Source organism: Euleptes europaea, chromosome 15, assembly GCF_029931775.1.
Source record: "Euleptes europaea isolate rEulEur1 chromosome 15, rEulEur1.hap1, whole genome shotgun sequence".
Lineage (NCBI taxonomy): Eukaryota > Metazoa > Chordata > Lepidosauria > Squamata > Sphaerodactylidae > Euleptes > Euleptes europaea.
In genome coordinates this window covers 11,453,759-11,479,594 of record NC_079326.1, presented here as the reverse complement: position 1 = coordinate 11,479,594, position 25,836 = coordinate 11,453,759, and the positions used below count along the sequence as shown (strand labels likewise).

Here is a 25,836-nt window from a genome sequence, read left to right as displayed (position 1 = left end):
ACAGGAGCACCAATTGATAGTGCAAAAGCTTCCTTTCGGATTTTGATCTTCGCTAATTTTGGAAATATGGCCAATATCTGCCAGCCTTTAAGTGCACATAAGAGTGCCACATGCTGCTGAATCAGTTGTGATAGTTGAAATATATGAATGGGTGAGCACAGCCATGGCATATGATGCAAAGTTCTTTGGGTGTGCTAAAATTAATGTGTCAAGAATTTTCAGTGCCCCCATGTCTCCTCAAAGGTCCTCTCCTCCCTCTGTGGTGTAAATTGAGGGGGAAAATTAAATACAACATTGGCTGTACAGCAAGGGTACCAGTATGACTTTAAACATGCCCAGCCATTTAGTTTAAAACAGACTGCTATGTGTGCAATGTGGCTGTGCATACATAAGTACACTAGTGCCACACTTGCCCAGGCTACAAATCTCTGCTATGTTAACAGTGCACACATTGTGCCTGATAGCCCAAATCACATATTTTCTTTATTTGTACCCCACTTTGCTCCACACTGGGGGCCCAAAGAAGCTTATAACAGCCTCCCCTTCTCCATTTTATCCTCATAATCCTACATGTGAGGTAGGTTAGGTTAAGAATATGTGACTAGCCTACGGTTACCTATCAATCTTCCATGGCAGAGTGAGGATGCAAACCTGTGTCTCCTAGGTCCTTCTAACCACTATACATGCTTGCTAGAGTCCTGTTGAAATCTCATGTTGAAGGGCCTACAGATACTTCTCATTGGGTTGGATTTTACCCTGGGGCTTGGGTTGGTATCTAGAGTTTTAATAACTAAGTTGGGACTGGGTGGCCCCATTTATGACCAGGTGTTTTTCTTGGGGATAAGAGGCTCGTGGCGCAGAGTGGTAAGCTGCAGTACTGCAGCCCAAGCTCTGCTCATGACCTGAGTTAGATCCTGACAGAAGTTGGTTTCAAGTAGCTGGCTCAAGGTTGACTCAGCCGTCCATCCTTCCGAGGTCAGTAAAATGAGTCCCCAGTTTGCTGGGGGTAAAGGGAAGATGACCGGGGAAGGCACTGGCAAACCACCCCGCAAACAAAGTCTGCCTAGTAAAGGTCGGGATGTGACGTCACCCCATGGGTTAGGAATGACCTGGTGCTTGCACGGGGGACCTTTACCTTACCTTTTTTTTCTTGAGGGGAGAGGGACAGATTTTTGAAGATGGTGCAGGGGAATATTGCTTTGTAGTCTTTTGGTCAGTAAAGAAGCACAGGGAGGTGTCTTGTCGTCTGTTCTGTTTAATGCCTAATGGAAATTTCTATATGAAATCATTGGCCAAAGCTGAAATTGGTTTTCATTATCACCAATGTCCAAAGAAACACCCATCTTTATCTCTCATTTCCATCTAATCCTAGAGTGGTAACAAGTTCTTAACCAGTGTTGAAAATCAGTGATGGACTGGTTAACAGAGAACCAACTGAAATTTAATCCAAACAAAACTGAGGTGCTGTTGATTGGAAGCAGGATTGATCTGGAAGTAGATGTAGCACCTTGGTTAACTTGGGTTGCACTTCCTCTAAAAATGTTGGGCTGTAGTTTTGAATACTCCTGGATTTATCACAGTCACCAGCTGTCTGTGGCCAAGTGCCTTATACCATCTTCAGCTGGCACACCACCAACATACCTTCCTAGAATGAAGGGGCATGGTTACCCATGTCTTAATGACATTCAGAAAAGACTGTTGTATTAAACTTTATGAGGGACCGGTTTTGAAGAGTGTTTGGAAATTTCAAATGATGCATCTTGCAATGACCAGATTTTTGTAGGGGCAAGCTGCCAAGAACATGTTTCTCCCATTTTTTATTATCTTCTTTGGTCACCAGTTTGTTTCCAGGCCCAATTAACCTTTAAACCTTGTAAAATTACATGTCTCTAGCATCTGTCCACCACCAGAAGAGGAATTGGGAGCCACATTTCTACCTGGCTAGGTGAGAGACAGATACTAGAGACAGTTATTAGAGTCATCCGGTGCAGCTTGGAAGCTCACTTCCTCTATGGGCTGGCCTTAGGGTTGCCAGCTCCGGGTTGGGAAATACCTGGAGATTTTGGGGGTGGAGCCTGAGAAGGGTGGGGTTTGGAGAGGGGAGGGACCAATGCCCATTGTTTCCAATTGCCAAAGCGGCCATTTTCTCCAGGGGAACTGATCTCTGTTGCCTAGAGATCAGTTGTAATTGCGAGAGATCTCCAGCTACCACCTGGAGGCTCGGCAACCCTATCTGGTCTGTCAACAGGTAAAAACTGTTCCATTCCAGAGGAGTCTGAGTCTGAATATCTGGTTCTTATATTTCAGGTTGCTAACTGTCATTTGATTTGATATCTGCTTTTTTAAGCTGATGGTTTATGTCATTATTTCTTGTCATTATTGATATTATGATTCATTTTTAATAGTGCTAGTAAGCCATCTTGCAAATCTTTACAGGATGGAAGGTAGGAATATGATTTTTTTAAAGCAAATAAAAGCATAATTCCTCCCTTTCTTGTGTGGAGGGAAGAGGGAAGGAAAGACATGCACTGAAATAATTTCCAGTACCAAAGCCATTGAATTTGTAAATAGTAGTTCTTGCCCAAATGTCAGTATGTCAGGCTTGGTATCGGTGCAGACTCTTTTGAGAGTTGGCCCCCATTTATAGGAAAATGACTTCTTAATCCACTCCATGCTTATAGACGCCTCCTACGCACTCTGAGGGAACCCACTGTATATAAAAAGACCCTTTAAATAAATAGTTAGTTATCCACCTTTTGACAGATGCTCCGTAGGAAATGCATTAGTGAAATGCCCTGGACAACCTGTTGTTTCTCACATTTATGCCAGCGTTCCCTACACTATTTTGTTGTTTTCATTTTCTTTGCAGATCTGAAGCCCTGGGTGTCAAATTTCACTTATCCAGGTGTGCGGGACTTTTCTCAGCTTGCTCTGGATGCCAACAGGAATCAGCTCATTGTAGGAGCCAGGTAAATGAGAATCTTCTAATTGGAACAGGAATGCTTCTCCAACTCATTCCCTGCAGGTTACTGTGTGCCAGAGAGATTGCTTTTCCAGCTTGCAAGCACACTCACTGTTAATTTTAAAGAAAAGCTGTAATTTATGTAGAAGGATTTTAGAAACACAGTAATAATGCTAAAGATGAGGAAATTGCCATTCATTCGGGGGGGGGGAGTGATAAAAACAACTACTTAATGAAGCAGAAAGCTGTCATCTCCCAAGGATCGCAGCTGCTGTAAAATCTTTTCTCAGTTAGGAATTGTCCACATGTTCAAAATTCAGAACTAGCATAGTGCTGCCTAAATTAAAAGAAAGACTAGACACGTTGGTGAAGCGATATGCCCAGATGGTGGGGGCATGTCTTTTCATTCCTAAAGTGTCAATCATTTAGCCTTATGGAGCCTTGCTTGAATAAAAGGGAAAGGATCACTTCTGTTCTTGATAGAAAATGGTATGGCCCATTGCAGCTTTTATATTTCTTATGATTTCTAATTAAAATGAAGTAAAATTTTCTCTAATAGAATGATTCTGAGCATTGTTTTTCATGCAAATATGCAATATGTTTTTTTTTAAATATGCAATATAGTTTTTTTAAAAATACAAGTAAAGTTGTAAAAACCCCAGAAGCCCATCACAGCATTAATACTCTGTCATTCATAAATGGTCTTTTATTACTATAACAGTGCTTTGTACTTCTATACCATTGTTTCCCAAGGTGCTCAAAGTACCTCATATATTACTCCAGTAATCTTTATTTTGTGAGATAGTTCTGTAGTATTAGCATCATGTTCTTAGAATGGGAGAATGTCTTGCCAGAGGCTATCCACTGAGTTGGTAAGTGAGATGGGATTTAAACATGGTGCTTCCTGGATCATAAGTTACACTTTTAGCCATTATGCCATGATAGCTGCTTCCTGTAAAAACGTGGCCCACACAAAAGGTCAAATGCCTTGTCTTACCATTCACCATTTCTGCATTCAAATCTGATTTGTGAATTTGGAAAGCTCTGGAGGCTGCTGTTCTCCCGTCAAGGCAGTTTGAGGTTATTTATGAATGCCCCACCCTGTATCTGTTCTGATGTACTTCATCATTTCAGGCTTCTTCTGAGTCTTCCATCACTGTTTAGGAATACTGAACAGACTTTTATGACAGTCATGAGAGCCCAGGAAACAAGATTTAACTCTTTTCCCCCCTGAAAGGACAACATTTCTAAAAGGCAAATGCATTTCTAAGAAGGCAAAATCTGCTCAGCAACTGCAGTGTGTTCCATGTTTATTCAAACACACCCGAAGACATGAGGTGTAGGTGATACTGAGTTTTGAGAGAAAAAGGCATATAGGTACCTAGTCATTAAGAACATGAGGTATGGATATAATATTTAAAAGTTTGGATTCCAAATATTTCCCTTCTTTTGCCTGCAATGCTTCTGAATTGTGCCAAGTTGTGAGATTTTATTCATACAAAGATCCCCTGAGAAAACGGCTTAAACGAATTTACGACTGAGGCGCTAAAGCTTTATGGAGGCAGTTTCGTACAAATCCATCCAAGGTGCTTGTGATTCATAGGAACATCTTCTGTGTCATCAGCAAATTAGACTTCGCTGTCCGAGAATTTTGTTCAGAAGGGATGTTGCATAAGAACTCAACATGCTTAATAAGAGGGACAGTTGTGAGACTTAGTGTGGTAGGCAGGCACTTCAACACATTTTGGTAGCACAGTATGGGACGGTGACAAGTGGCGGGAAACAAAAGGCGGCTTCAAGACCTAAGTAGAAGCATTTATCATCTCCTCAAAAGAAGCAGCAGGAGGTGTGGACTCTGGTGCTAGAGGCTGCTGGAAATGTGGGTGTGAGAAGCATTTTGAAGACAATCTTCCTTTTACAGCAGTTGCAACAGCAGCCAGAAAAGAAGCAGCCAGGATATATCACAGCAGAAATAAAAAATCTTCTGTTCTACCTGCCAAGATCAATGCCAGCGTGCTAAGGAGTTAGAAAATGTTTTCTCTTTGATATATTCTGGTAGGCTGTCATAAATGGAAATTGTTTGGAAGAATTCTGGTTGTAGGATATACCCAGGCAGGCAGAAGCCACATTAGGCTTTTGGGGGAATGGGAGAATGATCTACAGTTTAGAGTATCTGGTTAGATATCATGATATCAATTTAGAGTGTCAGGTCGGTCAAGGTATTCTCTAGCTTTGAAATGAAAGGTGTTTCCCTCCTTCACATAAGGGATAGGAATGGTTGTGCCACACCAAATGCTATAGCATTATTGAAACTGTGTGTGCGAACTTGATCTGTGTCTGAGAACTTTATGGAAGGCCCTGGGAGTTTTTCAGAGATGACCTAAATATAGGTATAAAAATAAATGAATGGGAAGAAGAAGTGAGCTATGACTCACAAAACTTTATATCCTGCCAGAAATCTTGTTAGTCTTTAAGGTGCTACTGGACTCCTGCTCTTTTCTACTGCTACAGACAGACTAACACAGCTGCCCATCATGATCTATCTTGTGGGAAATTCAAGTAATGAAAGCCTTTGGCTGGACTCAACACTTAACATTTTTTTGTTTGTCCTAGAAAGCATGAATGATTAGTTAGAAAGAAACGCCTAATAGTGTAAACCTCTGTAAAGGCATGGAAAGCTGGAATATTAAATATTCACCAAGAGCTCTACACTCTGTGGCGCTGCCTCACAGTATAAGGAAGCTTCATATACTCATATGATGGTTCAGTTCGCTGTATAGATCCTATAAGTTCAGTCCATATCTTGTACCCTTTAATTGCATAGAATTTAAATTTTGAAAATCTTCCAGGCAGAATCTGTGTTTTATTGTAACTGATATACACTGACTTGATGTCGTCCCTTCTCCAATGAACTCAGACAGGGGTAAATCCTCCCCTCCACCTTTATCCTCCCAAGACCCTTGTAAGATGTTAGGCTCACCCAGTTGACCTAAGGCCATTCACCTCCTCAGAGCCTAACCCACTTTGCAAGACTGTTGTGAGGGTAACTGTGTAAGCCAAGCACTTGGAAGAAGGTCGTGGTAAAATTAAATTATTAGCCACAGCAGTGAACCATGATGTACAGCAGCTTTTGATCTAATGTCTACATAAAGCAGAATAAGCTAGGATGCGTTATTGATGTTCAAGTGGGTTGCATTAGTATTATCTTGTAATCTGCTGCTTTTATTCCCTACTAAGTTGTGTTTCGCTGAGAAATTATCTTGCCTGTTTGACATGTTAATGGAGAGACCAAAATCATAAGGATGTCTGATTTTTATCTACATTATAAAGAGGGCATCTGAAGTCTTGTAGAATTGTCAAGGCAAGGCATGAGGAACGAACAATCTCATTCCTACTCAACACGCTCATTCTGTGTTTCCTGGGAAACACAGGGAATGTTCTGATTTAAAAGTCACATCACGGGGCTACTCATGTCTGGTAATGTGACCTTGTGGGAAAGGAAGGCCCTTCTTTTGAAATCTACAGAAAAAATTCAAAGGGCCCTTGAAATTGGTTAGGAAACTACTTCTATGAAAGACAGTGTAAAAGAAACAGGTGCAGGTAAATTATATGGTTATATATATTTGTAGCTGTTTAAAACCTTAATCAAAAGGTTGGAGGGTTTTCTAAAGCTGAAAAGGGAACAGAAAGGATATATTCAGTTCAGATTTTGAACCCAAAGTCAAACTATGTCTTAGAGCCTTTAATGGACTGAAAGTTTTAAAATCCAGTCTAATCTGATCCTCAGTGAGGTGTATTAAAGCTGACTCATTGCTGTGGTGCCAGTTATCTGTGCTGAATAAATGTGTGAATTTTCCACTGTCTCCAGATCCAGACGGGTATCATCCCTTTACTTATCCCAGCTGACTCAGGTTCTTGCACAGCCTTGATGTAGGAAGGCTTTTACTTATAGATCACACTATCCTTCCTCATTTGTGTGAACTTTTAAAAATTATTACTTATTTTCTTAAAATAAGTAGTGATGTAGCTGAGAGTTATATTATCCTCTCTTGCATATATAATTGGCATGCTTATAATGCATGCTTATATTCTGAACTGGACACCAGTCGCCTAATAGTTTTGGATGATGTTTTGAAAAGGCCTATGGCCACATACAAATAAATTCTACTCCTACTCCCTAATAGTTATTTTTCAAGACTGTATTGTAATGTGAGCCAGAGAAGAACCACCTTCATTCCCAGTCACTCACTTACCAGCAACAGCTATGGAAAGGAGGGAGGGAGGTGTCTTCTTCTTGGGATCTGTAGTGTCTAGGATTATGAGCACATCAGGTGCACTGAAGATGCTGTGGCTACAATCTTTGCTGGGAGTAAACCTTACTGAGTAGATCTGCTGAGGACTGTAGTATAAATTTCCCATGATCATAAGAACATAAGAAAGGCCATGCTGGATCAGACCAAGGTCCATCAAGTCCAGCAGTCTGTTCACACAGTGGCCAACTAGGGGCCTCTAGGAAGCCCACAAACAAGACGACAGCAGCACCGTCCTGCCTGTGTTCCAAAGCTCCTCTGATCCTGGAGAGAATAGCTATGCATCACGACTACTATCCATTTTAACTAGTAGCCATGAATACCCCTCTCCATGAACATATCCAGTCCCCTCTTAAAGCCTTCCAAGTTGGCAGCCATCACCACATCCTGGGGCAAGGAGTCCCACAATTTAACTATGTGTTGTGTGAAGAAATACTTCCTTTTATCAGTTTTGAATCTCTCACCTTCCAGCTTCAGCAGATCACCCCGCGTTCTAGCATTATGAGAGAGGGAGAAAAGCTTCTCCCTGGCCACTCTCTCCAAACCATGCATAATTTTATAGACCTCTATCATGTCTCCCCTTAACTGCCTTCTTTCCAAGCTAAGCAGTCCTAAGCATTTTAACCGCTCCTCATAGGGCAGTTGCTCTAGTCCCTAATCATTTTGGTTGCTCTTTTCTGCACCCTCTCAAGCTCTGCAATATCCTTTTTGAGGTGTGGTGACCAGAACTGTACACAGTACAGATCGCTGAAGCTCAGGGCTCTTCTTTCCTTTTTTGCACTACCACAGCAGCCAGGTAAAGGAGTTTACCTAAACACTCTGCTCAGGCTGAACAGCTCTTGTCACAAGAGTGAGGCCTGTCTTCAGTACCCCTGAATGTTTCATCTACATTTCTATGCAGAGTTTCTCCAGCTGAACTATCTTGATTTCAAGTGAACAAACTTGTTCCCTGAAAGACAGCAGCTTGTTGTACCAAGGATGCACCAATGACTTCTGCCAGTGATACAGGTGGCTCTGTGCAAAACACCTCATTAGCCCCCTTTTAATTGCCTGATGTCTTTTTAGACACTAAACACTGGATACTTTCCTGTGATTGAGAGCAGAACTCCAGTGCCTTTATGTATTCTTTGACCTTCCTTGTGAGAAGATAAATGACACAAAATAAGAAAATATGTGCAAATCTGTTTAATGTTAATAATTTTTAAGTTGCAGAACATTTTTCAAACAGCAGACTACACACTGCTCTGCTTTTGTGGAAATACTTTGGAAATGGGTTAAACAGTAGGCAGACTTGGGTTGAGGATGGTCTCTAGGAAACTGATATTTGATTTGACAGACAGACAGCTCCAGATAGTGACTTAATCACTCACCTGGAACCAGAGACTGCTCCCCTTGGTTTATTATTTGTTTTCTCATTTTGCACATGCTCAAAGAAACTTTTGGACTCGATTAGAGCTGAGCATTTCCCTCTGATTACCATTATACTGGATTATAGAAAACAGGAATTTAAGGATGCTAGACATACAGTGCAGTGAGGGGCTGCATGCCTTTCTCTTGGCTCCAATATCCACGTTTTCTGTACTTTCTTAGCCTTGATTTTAGTTTATACCTTGTCCCTGATTTTGGCTAATTATGTAAGGTGACTCTGCACTGAACACATGAAGCTGTCTTCTACTGAATCAGACCCTTGGTCCATCAAAGTCAATACTGTCTACTCAGACTGGCAGCTGCTCTCCAGGGTCTCAGACAGAGGTCTTTCACATCACCTACTTGCCCAGTTCCTTTAACTGGAGATGCCGGGGATTGAATTTGGGACCTTCTGCATGCCAAGCAGATGCTCTACCACCGAGCCACAGCCCTTCCCCTACTGGATCTGGTTGACTGTACATATTTTTACTCTTTCGGTCACTGTTCTGTCTAGAGATGAAACTAAAGTTTCTAAGTGATACAGTAACTGCTATAAACACCAGTAAAATGGGTATTTGTACAGACCTTTGCTGATGCTGAGAATGTAACACAAGGAAACCAGTGCTCAGATTATGCTTCAGAGAATAGGATTCAGCTGTACCCTTCATCTGGGTGGAAATTTAATCAAGATCCATCATGTCCTGTATGAAACAGTTCCATAAAGTCAGTAGGTGGGGGAGGGTTAAGCACCGTGTGTCTCTCTTGTTCTTGGCACCCAAACATACACCCTGGCTGCTTTGCAATGGAGAAATTACAGCGAGGGTTACCAGAACTTTATGGCTAGACCATTTTGCTTTGCCCTCAATTTGAATGTGAAATTGTCTTATGCATATCATGCCCAGTATTTTGTGTGCCTGCCTCCCAAAGTAGCTGCAGAGCAAATTTTATTCGCCAGTCTCTGCTCTTTAGCTGCCTTTTAATAAACATTGAGGTACTCTGCATTGATTTTTCACTAGTGGCTTCTCTAGGGTTGTTAAAGTTAGCTTTTTCATATTTATCAAAGAGGAATAGTTTTAGACACAATGAAAATAGCCTAGAGGGGCTTTCTGCTGTAGAATAGGTACAGGTAACTGAGATGGACCAACTGTATAGTTTTCTAGTTTGTGTATCAAGAGATTGTAATCCTAGGGGTTTGTTTGTTTATTTGTGTCATTTATAGTCTGCCTTTCTCACTAGGACTCAAGGCAGATTACACATAGTGGGCCAGTACAATCGATAGGATGGGGTATTCAGTAAACAATACAGTAAGAATCAATGAAAAATCTAGAAACAGAACTGAAGCAAAGCATAAGTCTTAACATGACACATTAAATGATACAAAAATTACACCTAGGATTATAGAACTAGGATCAGCTAGTTTCAGTAAGCTAAAAACAATCATATAGACCACAGTCCCTAATAATTTATCTACGTAACTTTTTGAATAATTTAATATAGTGCAACTCTATTGCCTGCATTAAAAAAAGCTCTCATGAATAATTCAGTTTTGCATAGCTTGCAGAAAACCAGGAGAGTGGGAGCCTTCCGGACTTCCTCCAGCAGGCCATTCCATGAGGTGGGGGGGCCACAACAGAGAAGGTATGTGCATGGGCAGTTGTTGGTTTTGCCCATTTGCCGGTTGGCACAACCTTGTTCAGATGAGCAAAGCTGTCGTGGCAGTTCATAGGGGGAGAGGCAGTCTTGCAAATATGAGAGTCCAAGGCCATGAAGGGCTTCGTATGTAAAAGCCAATACTTTATATTGAGCCCGGTTACTGATGGGCAGGCAGTGGTGTGACTGTAGAATGGGAGTAATAGGCATATTCCACATAGCTTCCGGTAATAGCCGAGCCACAACATTCTGTACCAGCTAGAATTTCTGAATTGAGGGGAGACCAATGTACAGTGCATTACAGTAGTCTAGTTAGGTTGCCACTTGTGAATTCCCCAAAGTGCTGCTTGGGGCTTCTTCTCTGCTGTCTTACAGAGAATGTGTGAGATGATTCCTTTTCAAAGGGCTGAGATTTTGTTTTTGTCTTGAGGTATTCTGTGGCTGCCTCTAGTTTCTGATTTTAATTCTGATTTTTTTTTTTTTTAAATGTGTTTTAAACTGGATTGGCAGTTTGCTGCCTTGAGCACAAGGAAAGTCGGGGAAAACAACCAATAAACATTTGATGAGTCAGCTACTGAGCTACTCTTACAGCCCTTGGAAAAGCTTGTGGTTGCCTGTTTCTTTGGATTTTGAGATCATGAAGAAAAAGAAGCAGAAAAGGGTGATGTCTGAAATTGAATCAGAACAGTGATTCATATTCATGAACTTTTATGTATTCAGAAACAATGTGAATAATGACGATTCAGTAGCAGTAGATTCAGGGTGCATTTGAATCAGCTGAGCTGGGGACTACAGGCAGGGATAAGTCCTAAATTTTGCCTTTACTAAACCTAAGCCTAAATCAACTGAGAAATACCGTATATACTCGTGTATAAGCCGAGTTTTTCAGCCCAAAAAAAGGGCTGAAAAAGCCGAACTCGGCTTATACACGGGTCAATACGGTAGGAGAGGGGAGGGGGGAGGAGGGAGGAGGGAGGGAGGAACTTACCGCTCGCAGCCTTTCCCGGGAGCCTTTCTCCTGCCAGCAGGGGCCTGGAGGGGCCGGCAGGAGGTTCCTGCCGGCTGCTCTGCCGCCGCCCAGGCGGCAGGGAGCCTTTCTTCTGCCAGCAGAGACCTTCCTGGGCCGGCAGAAGGTCCCTGCTGGGCGCTCTGCCGCTGCCCAGGCGGCAGGGAGCCTTTCTCCTGCTGGCAGGGTCCTGGAGGGGCCGGCAGGAGGTCTCTGCCGGCTGCTCCGCCGCCGCCCAGGCGCCTGGGCGCCTTTCTTCTGCCGGCAGGGACCTTCCTGGGCCGGCAGGAGGCCCCTGCCGGCTGCGCCGCCGCCACCCACGCGCCCAAGCGCCTTCCTCCGGCCGGCAGGGGCCTGGAAAGGCCTCCTGCCGGCCCAGGAAGGCCTCGCCGCCGATTCGCCGCGTCTCCCGGTAAGTAGGGGGTTCAGGGGCTCTTCCCCCTCCCCCCCTTGGATGGCACTGGGGTTGGGGTGGGGTGGGGTGGGGCTGGAGGGCCTGGGAGGCCGGCGGGAGGGCGACCTGGGGCAGGGGCCCTGCGCTCTAAAATGGCGGCTGGCATTTTTTGCGCAGCATTGCCGGTAAAGGGAATTTCTTATTGACCCTCGGCTTATACGCGGGTCAATAAGAAATTCCCTTTTCTGGCCTCAAATTTGAGGGGTCGGCTTATACTCGGGTCGGCTTATACCCGAGTATATACGGTAACTAAGTGAGGTTTGCTGGGAGAGCATTGTGTTTGTTGTGCCAGAGGGTGAGTGGGTGATTAAACCTTGATTGCTGTCTTTAAGCTTGATTGCTACTCCTAAAGAGGGGATGTTTTGATTGGTGCTGTGTGGAGCTTGTGTGTGAAAGGCAGGGGCTGTGAGCATATAAATTTCAAGGGCTCCTGTGGCTCTTAGCCTGGGGATCATGACTGGGGACGTGTAAGGTGGGTAATAAATCTTGTTATCTTGTTATTTGGTATAGGAAGAGTGTGGGGTTTAAAAATCAAAGAATAATATATTAATAAATTGATTAATAAAATACCAGTTATGAAGGTAAAAAGCCAGCAGGGGTCAGGAGGCTATCCAGTGTGCTGCATGGAGTGTCACATGTATGATTATCTGCCTGCTGGACAGAAGTCGTGGGTGTGTGCTCGGTGCAGGGAGCTCCTGGCTCTCCAGAAGCGAGTTCGCTTCCTTGAGGCCAAGGTAGCTCAACTGGATGAGCTGAGGCTGGCAGAAAGAGAGGTGACTAAGGACTCCAGGGATGAAATAGTCACATCCCAGGCCCAAGGTGACGGCAACCTGCCAGTCACGGATGATGGAGCCCTTGGGGAAGGAGGCCATCTCACTGAGGTAAGGGGATGTGGTACCTTAGAAGGGACCTCTTCCTTGGTGGATAAACAGATATCCTCTCGTACCGAGGATATGCCTCAGGGGGGAGGGGGGCTTCTTGTAGTGGGGGATTCAATCCTTAGGAATGTAGATAGCTGGGTTTCTGGCGGGTGCATGGACCGCATGGTGACTTGCCTGCCTGGTGCGAAGGTTGCGGACATGACCTGTCATATAGGTAGTCTTGTAGATAGTGCTGGGGAGGAGCCAGTGGTTGTGGTGCATGTTGGCACCAACGACGTGGGGAAATGTAGTCCGGAGGTCTTGGAATCCAAGTTTAGGTTGCTAGGCAGGAGTCTAAAAGCCAGGACATCCAAGGTAGCTTTCTCAGAAATGCTACCTGTTCCATGTGCAGGACCACAGGCAGGCACAGTTGGTGAGTCTCAATGCGTGGATGAGTCGGTGGTGCAGGGAAGAGGGCTTTAAATTTGTAAGGAACTGGGCAACATTTTGGGACAAGCCGGGCCTATACAAAAGGGATGGGCTCCACTTGAACCAGGATGGAACCAGTTGGCAATAGTGATCACAGTGGCATCAAATTTAATTTATATGTAAGTGGGGAAGTGACTGGGAAATCTCACACAATTATCTTTGACTTTAAAAGAGGGAACTTCTCTAAAATGAGAAAACTGATAAACAGGAAGTTGAAAGGAACAGTTAGGAGGGTTAAATCTCTGGAAAAGGCTTGGGGGGGTTACTCAAGTCCACATAACTAGAGGCTCAGCTAGATTGTATACTGCAGGTCAGGAAAGGTAGTAATAAATCCAAGAGATCACCACCATGGCTAACGGGTAAGGTGAAGGAAGCAATTAGAGAAAAAAAGTCTTCCTTCAGAAACTGGAAGGTTTGCCCAAATGAGGTGAACAGGAGCAAACACAAACTTGCACAAAGGAAATGCAAGCAGATAATTAGAGATGCAAAAAATGATTTTGAGGGGCATATTGCTAAACACATCAAAACAAACAATAAGAAATTCTTTAAGTATATTAGGTGTAGGAAACCAGTTAGGGAAGCGGTTGGACCATTGGATGGCAATGGGAGTAAAGGAACTCTAAGGGAGGATAAAGCGATTGCTGAAAAACTAAATGAATTCTTCTCATCTGTCTTCACGGTTGAAGATACAGGGCAGATTCCTTCAACAGATTTTGGAGAGGGGAGAATGAGGAACTGAGGCAAATAGTGGTAACAAGGCAGGAAGTCCTAGAACGTCTAGACAAACTGCAAACTAACAAGTCACAGGGACCAGACGGTATTAAAGAACTCAAATGGGAAATTGCTGAACTTCTAACAAAGATATGTAATATGTCCCTTCGATCAGCCTCTGTACCAGAGGACTGGAGAATGGCCAATGTAACACCCATTTATAAAAAAGTTTCCAGGGGGGACCCAGGAAATTACAGGCCAGTTAGCTTAACGTCTGTTCCGGGTAAATTAGTGGAAAGCATTATTAAAGATAGAATTGTCAAGCATATAGAAGGGCAAGGTGTGCTGGGCAAAACCCAACATGGCTTCTATAAAGGTAGGTTCTGTCTCACTAACCTATTAGAGTTTTTTGAAAGTGTCAATAAGCATGTGGACAGGAATGAGCCTGTGGATGTTGTGTATTTGGATTTTGAAAAAGCTTTTGACAAACTCCCCCACCAAAGACTGCTAAGCAAACTTCATAGTCATGGGATAAGAGGACAAGTCCTCTTATGGATTGAGAGCTGGCTGAAAAATAGGAAGCAGAGAGTAGGAATCAATGGTGAGTTCTCACAATGGTGGGATGTGAGCAGTGGGGTGCCTCAGGGATCTGTGTTGGGACCGGTGCTTTTCAACCTGTTCATCAATGACCTGGAGTTGGGGTTAAACAGTGAAGTAGCCAAGTTTGCAGATGACATCAAATTATTTAGGGTGGTTAAAACAAAATCGGACTGTGAAGAGCTCCAGAAGGATCTCTACATACTGGAAGAATGGGCATTAAAATGGCAAATGAGATTCAATGTGAATAAGTGTAAAGTGATGCATTATTGGGGCAAAAAATCCCAACTTCACATATACACTGATGGGATCTGTGCTGGCAGCAACAGACCAAGAAAGGGATCTTGGTATGGTAGCGGGTAGCTCAATGAAGATAGCCCAGTGTGCGGCTGCTGTAAAAAAGGCAAATTCCATGCTGGCCATAATTAGACGAGGAATAGAGAATAAAACTGCTGATATCATACTGCCCTTGTACAAATCTATGGTGAGACCACACTTGGAATACTGTGTACAGTTCTGGTCACCGCACCTAAAAAAGGATATTACAGAGCTTGAGAAGGTGCAGAAAAGAGCAACCAACATGATTAGGGGACTAGAGCAACTGTCCTATGGGGAGCGGTTAAGACGCTTAGGGCTGTTTAGCTTGGAAAGAAGGCGGCTAAGGGGTGACATGATAGAGGTCTATAAAATTATGTATGGTTTGGAGAGAGTGGACAGGGAGAGGTTTTTCTCCCTCTCCCATAATACTAGAACACGAGGTCATCTGTTGAAGCTGGAGGGTGAGAGATTCAAAACAGATAAAAGGAAGTATTTTTTCACACAACGCATAGTTAAATTGTGGAACACCCTGCCCCAGGATGTGGTGATGGCTGCCAGCTTGGAGGGCTTTAAGAGGGGAGTGAACATACTCATGGAGGAGAGGGGTATTCATGGCTATTTGTTAGAATGGATACTGGTCATACTGCATACCTATTCTCTCTAGTATCAGAGGAGCATGCCTATTATTTTGGGTGTGGTGGAACACAGGTAGGATGATGCTGGAGTCATCTTGTTTGTGGCTTCCTAAAGGCACCTAGTTGGCCACTGTGTGAACAGACTGCTGGACTTGATGGGCCTTGGTCTGATCCAGCAGGGCCTTTCTTATGTTCATGTGTTTGTAGAATTCTGTCTCACTCAGTGATCAAATTAGAATGCACATCCAGCCAGTTCAAGTGCTATGTTTGTAAGTGACTTGGGTAGAAATACTTCCCATGCATCCCAGCAGGGTGGTTGAGCTTATAATTTCTTTCTCATTAGAGATTTCTGTTAAATAACTTCCCCATGGCCAATGGGCGCAGTGCCTGAATAGTTGAGCTTTGCAGAGAGGACATCGTGCACTAACATTCAGGCAGATTGGCTCTGAATGTACTGTGAAATATGTACAAACCTCTGAAAGGTGTTCGGTGCTTTTATTATAAATCAGGGTCGCTTGTGGCTTCTTAGATATCTTCAGGTTGTCTTCTATCCCTTGTTGCTTACTGAGCGTTCTTGTTTCCCTCCTTTCACCCTTCCCATAAAAGCAACCAAGATTAGGACAGGGTAGGTATGGAGTGGTAGTATGTTCTAAGTTCAGGCAACTTGTGCTTGGCATGTCCATAAACAGCTTTTATGCTGGCACATAATTACTTTTCACTGCTAAGCAGATATGTTTTCCCCCCTAGTTTCTTATAAATGTGCATCAGGCTTTGCTTTCTTACTGTCCCAAGTCATGCTTTCGTGTCGTGCCAGACACAGTAAGTACTTAGTCATTTACTCACCAGCCAAAGCTGAATGAGAAAACAAATGGTAGGTTCATTGGTCTGCAAGATTTGTACTGTTGTTTAACTCTAAGAAGCTCCAAAATAAATGAAGCCTTTTAGAGATCATCTTGCAAAAGCATTAGCGCACACTTCTTGCTCTACTAAAGATAGAACTTTTGTTCAGTTATATGAGTTTAATTCACTAAGACACTTAAATCCCACTTGTGTCAATGGAGTTTGGGCCAACTGAGCTTTTACGGTAATCTTCTTGTTCTTGGCTGAACCTGGCTTTCTCAGGGGCCCAGGAAGATTTGCTTCAGGTCACACTGCAAGATGGGGCTTGTAGTCTTCAGGCAAATTGTTTTTTGAAATATTGCACATACATGTTTGCTGTGTCACAGTGTTTATAGGCACTGACCTGCATAAATGCCAACACAAAAACAGGTGATAGGGATTAGACTAAATGGTTTGGCGTTGGTGCAAAAGTGGATATTGGGAGATAAACAGAGGATTAAGTTCAAATAAAATGACTTGGGTGAAACAGGATTTTGAAGAAAGTATTAGGAGAATGCAGAATTAATGCTACAGCAGTATGAAAACACAACAAACCTTTAACTGTGATCTTGAGATAGATGAAGCAACCTAGTTTTGCTTTAGAAAACTTCCAGTTGCCTTGGATTTGTAATGTGGATTTCTACCAGATTCTCCCCCTACCTTTCCAAAATCCTTTTTGGATTCCAGGGGCCTCATTCTACCTTTGAACAAAGACTTTTTGGCACAGAATAAAAGATTGCAGGTGGTGGAGTTCAGCCACATCTCTACTCTTATTCCGTGGGTTTGGGAAAAGTGTTTTGGATTACAGGAAGGGTAAGAATACATAATGAATTTGCTATAGATCTCTAATGAGACCATACATCATGTGCATTCTGATAAGGCTGCCAGACGAAATCCCTCTTCCATCAGAGTTTCTGCAGTCAACACAAAATTTTTGAATTCCGCTGTCAGCTCTACAGATATACCTGTTCTCCATATTCTCAAAAATTACACATGTTGTTTCCATTATTCTAAATTTGGAATTTCAAGTAGCCACATTGTAGAACAGGGTGAGGCATTCTATATATACAATAACTTTCACTGAGGTCTTGGAAGTGATTTATCTCAAAGTAGTGACCAGTGTGCCCTGACCTGGGTGGCCCAAGAGAAACCTGATCTTGTCAGATCTCAGAAGCTAAGCAGGGTCAGCCCTGGTTAGTATTTGGATGGGAGACCACCAAGGAAATCCAGAGTTGCTGTGCAGAGGAAGGCACTGGCAAACCACCTCTGTTAGTCTCTTGCCATGAAAACCCCAAAAAGAGGTCACCATAAGACGGCTGCGACTTGAACGTATTTTACACACGCACACATACAGTGACCTGTGTAACTTGGCTACACATCACACCTTAACAATTATATTTTTATCAGTGGACTTTCTGCTTCTGCTAGAAAAGTTGGCTATATCTAGCCCCTATTATTCATATGCTTTCTTCATAGTGACCTTTTGATAGATTGGTTGTCCATTTCCATCCAATAGCTACAAAGCTACAAACCTGTAATATTAAAGCTGTTTATTGACTTAAAATATACAGTGTTTCTATAAACCTGGATTTCTACAAAATTATTATAAGCATCTCAAAACCAATGCATTTAAATAGCATTCTTAACAACAGTACAGTAATACAGAATCATTAAATCTCAGGCAGCTCTCCTCAGGGTAAACAGGGGCCTTAAGCTTTTTGAGTGGTCTGATTCCCTGAGGAATACAGCTGAGATTTCATGATGTGTCATGACCTGGATCTTCTGTATTAGTTTTGTGATGGCAAGTTGTGATTTCCCTAAAGAACAGAAGAAAAAACTTGTGGATGAATTGAAGTTTTTACTCAAAGCCAAAAATGATAAAACTCCATCTGAATTTTCGGTCTCATAAGAAATGAGAAAATCTGCAGAATAAGCATGAACATGTTCAGTGTATGGCTAGATGATTACAGGTGTACTGTTCTGGTCACCACACCTAAAAAGGATATTGCAGAGCTTGAGACGGTGCAGAAAAGAGCAACCAAAATGATCAGAGGGCTAGAGCAACTGCTATACGAGGAGCGGATAAAAAGCTTAGGGCTGTGTAGCCTGGAAAGAAGGCGGTTAAGGGAAGACATGATAGAGGTCTATAAAATTATTCATGGTATGGAAAGAGTGGACAGGGAGAAGCTTTTCTCCCTCTCTCATAATACTAGAATGTGGGGTCATCTGCTGAAGCTGGAAGGTGAGAGATTCAAAACAGATAAAAGGAAGTATTTTGTCACACAACGCATAGTTAAATTGTGTAATTCCCTGCCCTAGGATGTGGTGATGGCTGCCAACTTGGAAGGCTTTTAGAGTGGACATGGTCATGGAGGAGAGGGTTATTGATGGCTACTAGTAAAAATTGATACTACTCATGATGCATACCTATTCTCTCCAGGATCAGAGGAGCATGTCTATTATATTAGGTGCTTTGGAACACAGGCAGGATAATGCTGCTACAGTTGTCTTGTTTGTGGGTTTCCTAGAAACAGATTGATGGACCTTGGTCTGATCCAGCATGGCCTTTTTTATGTTCTTATGTTCTTACCTGTGGTGGTCACATACAGCTCACAACTCAAACCAGCCCAGCGTATTATTAACTACCTACAACCAAAGCTGGATTGTGACACTTCCCTCTTCAGAGAAGAGAGCTTCTAATGTGAAGCAAAAGCCAGGCCTCTATCATGTCTCCCCTTAACTGCCTTCTTTCCAAGCTAAACAGCCCTAAGCATTTTAACCACTCCTCTTAGTGCAGTTGCTCTAGCTCCCTGATCATTTTGGTTGCTCTTTTCTGCACCTTCTCAAGTTCTGCAGTATCCTTTTTGAGGTGTGGTGACCAGAACTGTACACAGTATTCCAAGTGTGGCCTCACCATAGATTTGTACAAGGGCAGTATGATAGCAGCATTTTTATTGTCTATTCCTTGTCTAATTATGGCCAGCGTGGAATCTTCTGTGGAGAGAGGAGATCCTGGGGCAAAAGCAGATGAATATGCACAAAGCTTGTTGACATTTGCTACATACTTCATGCTACAGTTACTGCTGCTTTTGTTTGGTCATTTGGACGCATTATACACAGCTCTTTAAAAAAAACTAATCTACAGTTCCATCAAGCAGAGCTTCTTGTTTCTGCACTAATCATATCAACACATGCCAACTATTGGGGTGGGGCGGTGAAGGGAAATTGGGAAGGATAGGTGGGATATGGCAGGAGAGGATGCTTGTGGGAGCAGCAGAAGGGGTAATAGGTGATTAAGAGAATATTAGATTTTACTTTAATTTTAAAGATGTAAATAAACAGTTTCCATTTTATTGGTTCTCGTAGGTTATCCGGGCTGTGTAACCGTGGTCTTGGTATTTTCCATTTTAGTTAAATGTTAAAGTTGTATTTCAGCTGTCTGAAGATCATTTGTTGAAGCCCCCCTAAATTTCTGGGGAGCCCTCCCTAAATCCCCCATAGCCCTGCCTCCATAGATAGTGGCAACAGAGGCCCCTCCCAGGGGCAACAGAGGCCCCTCCCAGTGATGTCACTGGCTCCTCCCTATGATGTCATAGCAATGCCTCTGGCCCAGCTCCAGTCCCCCCTGGGAAATTGGAAAGTCTACGGCCCGGATTGTTATGGTACCTGAATGGGCAGTGCAGCAGCAGTGTCCAGGCTATGAACTTAGCAGGACAGAAGTGGACAGGCAAAACATGGTGCACATGAGTAAACAATAATTAAACTCCTGACTTTTCAGAATCAAACACAGGTAAAGACAAAGCTTTTTGATGAGCACCATGAAAAACAGGTGTGTTGATCATGTGATACTGCAGTTGTAAGCAGGCTTTTAATTATCTAGATAAGATTTACAGGCACGGAATATGTTTAGAGCTTAAAATGCAAGGGTGGGAGGGAAATTTGGATTCATAAATCAAAGCCATGCTCTCTTTTAAAACAATATCAAGCACTCATAAACTATTTTCTTGGCTCAAAGACAGAGAACTGCTGGAGATCAAAAAGATAGAGACGGAGAAGGTTATATGTTCACAATCTCAGGCTCAGAGATGATGCAGAATACAGTCATCATCTGGAGGCCTCTTAAATGGCATCTGAGGAGTGCTGCCTCCACATTGCAGGGTATTTGTCTGCTTACTGCCAATTCCTAAGCTTTCAGTGGCAGAGGACGACGTGGCCGAGGAGCCCCTGCAGCCCCTGCTAACCCATTTCCCAGCCGTCGAATGCCTTAAAAAAACCTTCTACAGGCTTTTAAAAGTTTAAAGGGGGCAAAATGCCCCATAGAGAATAGCAAAGCTGCACCTGCAAAACAGCAGTTGCAGCACCACCATTCTTGGCGCTGGCGTCCAGGGCCGAAAGGGGACAGCTCCGACACCCTGGGAATTCGCCTCCTGGGACACTGGGATGCCTCTTGGAATGCTGGCATGGGCCTTTATGCTGGTGGGATGCTGGCGAAAGGCCCAGCCGGTGTCCCTGGGTGGCACTGTTACAGCAGCACCAGGAGACCAGCGTCCGGGCCTTCCCGCCGGCGTTGGGGCCACTCACGGCGGTGTAAGTAGCCCAGGTGCCGGGGGGGGGGGGGGCAACACCGGCACAGTCCCTTCCTGGCCTCCTGAGGACTTTCGTCCTCAGAATTCAGGAATGGGCTGTTTGTAGCCAAATCAGAGTGTGATTAGAAGAGACTTCCTTCAGATGGCAATTTTGTGTCCGCCCCATTTTGTATTTCCTTCTGATATTTCTGCTCCTTCCTCATAAGATCAACTGGTATGTCAAGATCAAGTGGTATGAACAGAAGAATAATATATTCTAGGATTTCTCTTTTTCTTGTTCTGCTCTGGTCCAGAACATCTGGTAAGTATAAGTAGAGTGGGCTGCAAAGTGTCCGGGTATCACAAATCCCTGTTGAACCATGCAATCCTGAAGTGGGGAGCTGATATGGCGGCATAAGTGCTGCTTAAGCTGTCCAAACTGGCATGGACATCAGTGCAGAGGAACTTGCGCCACATGGCGTCATGAGCCATGGGTGCCAGCACAGCCTTGCCAGCAGCATATCTCCAGCTCAAGGGCTTGTGCTGGCGCCAAAGGAGCCTTTAGGCAGCTTCCAAAGCCCTTTCAGCCTGGGAATGCCCCTTTTTGCTGGCGCCAAGTTACTCCTGCAACAAGGTAGGCATAGCCCCGTGAAACTCTATGGAGAGTTTCACGAAGTTTTCTTTAAAATACCACTTTCGGCTTGCTGTGCCTAGCAGCAAACCAATCGGGGTGGTGTGGCTGCGCCTTTCCTGGGTGTTCTGCAACTACCCCCCCCCTTTCAGGAATGGGCTGCCTGTGAACATGACCATGTTGGAAGAGGTTCTTTTAATGATCAGAGTTTTGTAGCCTCTTGTTACCTCTGCTAGTTCCAGTGCTTATCAAAAGAAATGGAAGTCTTTAGATTTGGCCAGGAATTAAGGCTCCTTTGTACAGCAAAAAAGTACATAAGCTTGGAAAGTTCCTCTTTTGTTATAAAGTCCATTAAATAAACCAGCACACAAAGAGACTCTTATTAGCTTTCCTTTGGTTGATCCTCCAGAGTTGGTGTGTTGCCTAAAAAAATGCAGTCTCATTACTTAGTCATAAAGGTGCAATGTTTTCTTTATTTGTTTTTGTAAAAAAATCTGTATAACCTAACACTTTATTTTTTTTGCTTGTTCATACAGGAACTACCTCTTCAGACTTAGTCTGCACAACGTTTCTCTTATTCAGGTATGTCCACACCATGAATCAAATACTTATTCATAGGTAACTTAAGCTACTTAACTTATCTCTTTAAAAAAAAATCAATAAATTAGAAAATGCATTTATCATAATAACAAAGAAGGTTAGCTGAAGTTACTTATAACTATCGCCATAGAAGCAACTGGAATATTGATTTATTATTTATTTATTATGACACCTTTCCATCCATATAGGACAGGGGTCAGCAAACTCATTAGTCAAAAGAGCCAAATATCAACAATACAATAATTGAGATTTCTTTTGAGAGCCAGATTTCTTAAACTTAAACTATATAGGTAGGTACACTGTTTATTAACTTAATAAACTTTAATTAAAGTTTTAAGTCTTAATTAAACTATAGGTACACTGAATAAAACTTGATATCATACTTAATAGTGATCTTATTTATTGATAAAATTAAATTGTAAGTCCCTGCCATTTCCCCCTCCCCGTCTGGAGTCCTCGTCTGGAGGCCTGGTCTACCGCCATAAAAGCCTATTGGTAGACCTGGCCTCCGGCTGAGTCCCATTGGGAGGCCAGGTCTACCCACTGGCTTTCTTGGCCTCCGGAGGCCCATAGAAGCCAATTGGTAGACCTGGCCTCTGAAGGGGGACTTTTCCCCCCTCCTCGGAGTCCAGGTCTATTGCCAAGAAAGCCAGTGGGTAGACATGGCCTCCCAATGGGATTCAGCTGGAGGCCAGGTCTACCAAAAGAAGCCCGCCCCGCCCAACAGCTGATAGGCGGGGGGGCAGGAACTGCTGAGCCACCCGCCCAGCAATCGCGCGGCTAGAGGGGAGGGGAGGCTTTAGCCTCCCAACCATTGAGGGCAAGGGAAAGGGGGACCGGCCATTCTCCACAGTGGGGGGGGGGAGAGACAGCGCACCCGCTCGCCCGCTCTCTCTCAGGTGCGCCGGCTCTGCAGCCCGGCTGCTGGCACGAGTGGGCGCAAGAGCAGGGGCTCCAAACCAAGTTCGGAGAGCCGCACTCAACAGGCCAAAGAGCCACATGCGGCTCTGGAGCCGCAGTTTTGAGACCCCTGATATAGGAGAACATTAAAACACTTCATTAAAACATCGAAACATCAAAACAGCATTTAAAAAATAAGTGTATATAAAATGTTTAAACAATGCAGTAAAACATATAAACACACATAATCGCATTTAACCACACAACCAGGGAGGAGGGCCAATAACAGCAGAAGAATGCCAAACAAAACAAAAAACTTCACCTTCTGGTGGAAGACAATGATTGAAGGAGACAGACAAATCTCCTGGGTGGGGGGAGTTCCAAAGTTTCAGCGCTGTGACCGAGAAGGCCTTTTCTCGGATTAGCACCCATCTAGCCTCAGACCCGAGTGGATGGGTAGGTTCATAGGAGAGTAGGTGGTCCTTCAGGTATTTATTTATTTTATTTTTAATTTATTTTAAAATTTATATCTTGCTCTATCCCAGCCAAGGCCAGGCTCAGAGCAGCTGGCACCAAGCTAAAGAGGGCTTTAAACGTCAATACCAGCACCAGAAGCAAATTGGGAGCCAGTGTAGATGGAACAAGACTGGATTGATACAGTCCCTAAGATTCACTCCAGTCAACACTCTGGCCACAGCATTTTGTACTGACTGTAGCTTCCAGACAGTCTTCAAGGGCACCTCCATGTAGAACACATTGCAGTAATCTAATTTAGATATTACCTGGGCCTGCACCACAGTGGCAAGGTCTTTCCTGCCCCAGAAGGGCCAAAGAAAGGACCACAAGCCACTGCTGCCCCCTGCTTATTCTGCAGGAGACCTGGGTCCAGCTGCATCTTACAGCTACAAACCAAGGAACTGCAGCCCTAGCCAGAAAAGGAGATATCCCAGTTCCCGAGCCAAACTTTCCCCCCACTAGTAGCACCTCTGTTTTCTTGCAACTTACTTAAATACCATTGCTTTAATTGAAAGTTTGTATCAATTAAAATTATCTGGTTTGGCCCAATAGGAGCATTCTAAAGACTCTTCTATCATAAAACAATGTTTTGAAAAATCTTGAACCTTATCTTTTTCTGTCCTCATGAACCATTTTGCAAAATTTCGAAGACCTAGCTCTAATAGTTTTTAGGTTGATGGCTCCAGATGAAGACACGATAAATGCAATAGTTTCTGGCTTGATACCTTCTTCCATGATTTGCGTCATAAAGAATGTTCCACCTAATATAAGAAATGAACCAACAAAAATTGCTCTCTGCACTTTGCTTCAAGATGCCTTTTCAGTGTGATCCTCAGTGTTGGACACTGTGTTTTCAGACATGTATTTTTGTCTCTGAGAAGGTAAAGCTAGAGTTCTGAGAAGCGTGTTGGTGCTCCTGTATATGGACACTTGAGTAGTGTTATTTTAGTTTAGCTCTTCATCCATTGTGTGTTTGAGTGAAGGAGGGATGGATGGATGCCAGGAAAGGGCATCCAATGGTATTAGCAGCAAAGTGGGTCTTGTGAGAAATAGCCAGTGGAAGCTTAATGAAAACAATGCAAAGGGATCCTTAGCTTTCATTAATGCAGAGGTCAGCAGCTTGGAGGGGAGCCTTTTACTATTGTCCATCACACTGCTTGAGCTTTTGTTGGCCCTTGTGAACATAAAATGCTGAGGGGCTGAGTTTTGTTGACTACCTTAGTAACAACATGATAGAACTTGCAAACCTTTCAGGAGAAAGCACTGTTTGCAGATATGTGTCTTCTTTGGCCTGGTGGCAGCACCCCTGCTTAAGAAGAGGGAAAGTTATGTCTTTACTAAGCTTGATTTACAACCCATTCCTGAGCCTTCAGTGGCCGGGGATGGCGTGGCCGAGGTGCCGCCACGGCGCTTCCAAAGCCGTTCCCCAGCTGCCAAAAGGCTTTAAAAAGCATTGTGAAGGTGTTTTAATTTTTAAATGGGGCATTTTGCCCCACAGAAAACAGCGAGGCTGTGCCAGCAAAATGCTGGCGCAGCAACGCTATTCTCATCGATGGCGTACCAGGCCGAAAAGTGTCAGGAAGCTGCCTACTGGCAACTCTGCCCCCTGACACGCCCTGGGAATGCCCCCCAGAATGCCAATGCGGGGCTTTGTACTGGTGGGAAGGCCCAGTCGATGTCTCTGGGTGGCGCTGCTGTGGCAGTGCTGGGTGAATGGCGTCCGGGTCCCCCTCTGGCATCCATGCCACCCTGGACAGTGTAAGTGGCACAGGAGCCAGCGCAAGGGGGGTATGAATGCCGGTGCAGCCCCTTCCTGGCCTGCAAAGGACTTTTGACCTTGAGGCTCAGGAATGGACTGTCAAACACAGTACAGGAAGCTTTTCTCACCTTGTCAATCCCAGCACTGTGGTATGGATCCATTCCTCTTACAAGGCTTGAGAGGAAACAGGAATGAATATCTGGCCAGTTAATGTCATTCAGTTGTAGTGCGGAACTTGGATCTGGTGGACTAAAGGCTCACACCTGCTGTGGCTTAAAAAAAAAACTTCTCCAACTGAAAAATGAATCCCCCAGAGTAGCTGACATTCATTTCACTGCAACTCATTTACACATCACTAATAACGTGTGGTTTAACCCTTCCTACCTGTTTTTCTGAAATCCGTGCTCGTGTTCTGCTTCTCTTCTTCATGAATTACTGTTGTGGAACTTAAAAGTATTTTTCTTGCATGCTTTGTATATTCTCTGCAGTTCTCTGTGAGAGAAAGCACATTAGTTGTGCTAAGTAATAGCTGCTGACATTCAAAAGTGTGAGTTTGCTTAAGGAGTGACTTGCTGTGTCTTAACAGA

General features: G+C 43.7%; 1 protein-coding gene across 2 annotated transcripts in view; it reads left to right on the top strand.

The window, feature by feature from the left end:
• SEMA5B (semaphorin 5B) overlaps positions 1-25,836 on the top strand; it is a 347,995-nt gene that overhangs the window by 150,498 nt on the left and 171,661 nt on the right. For both annotated transcript variants that reach the window (XM_056861450.1, XM_056861451.1), the window contains exons 3-4: positions 2,870-2,969; positions 22,011-22,056. In XM_056861450.1, coding sequence (XP_056717428.1) covers positions 2,870-2,969; positions 22,011-22,056 — 146 coding nt within the window. The remainder of the gene's footprint in view (positions 1-2,869; positions 2,970-22,010; positions 22,057-25,836) is intronic.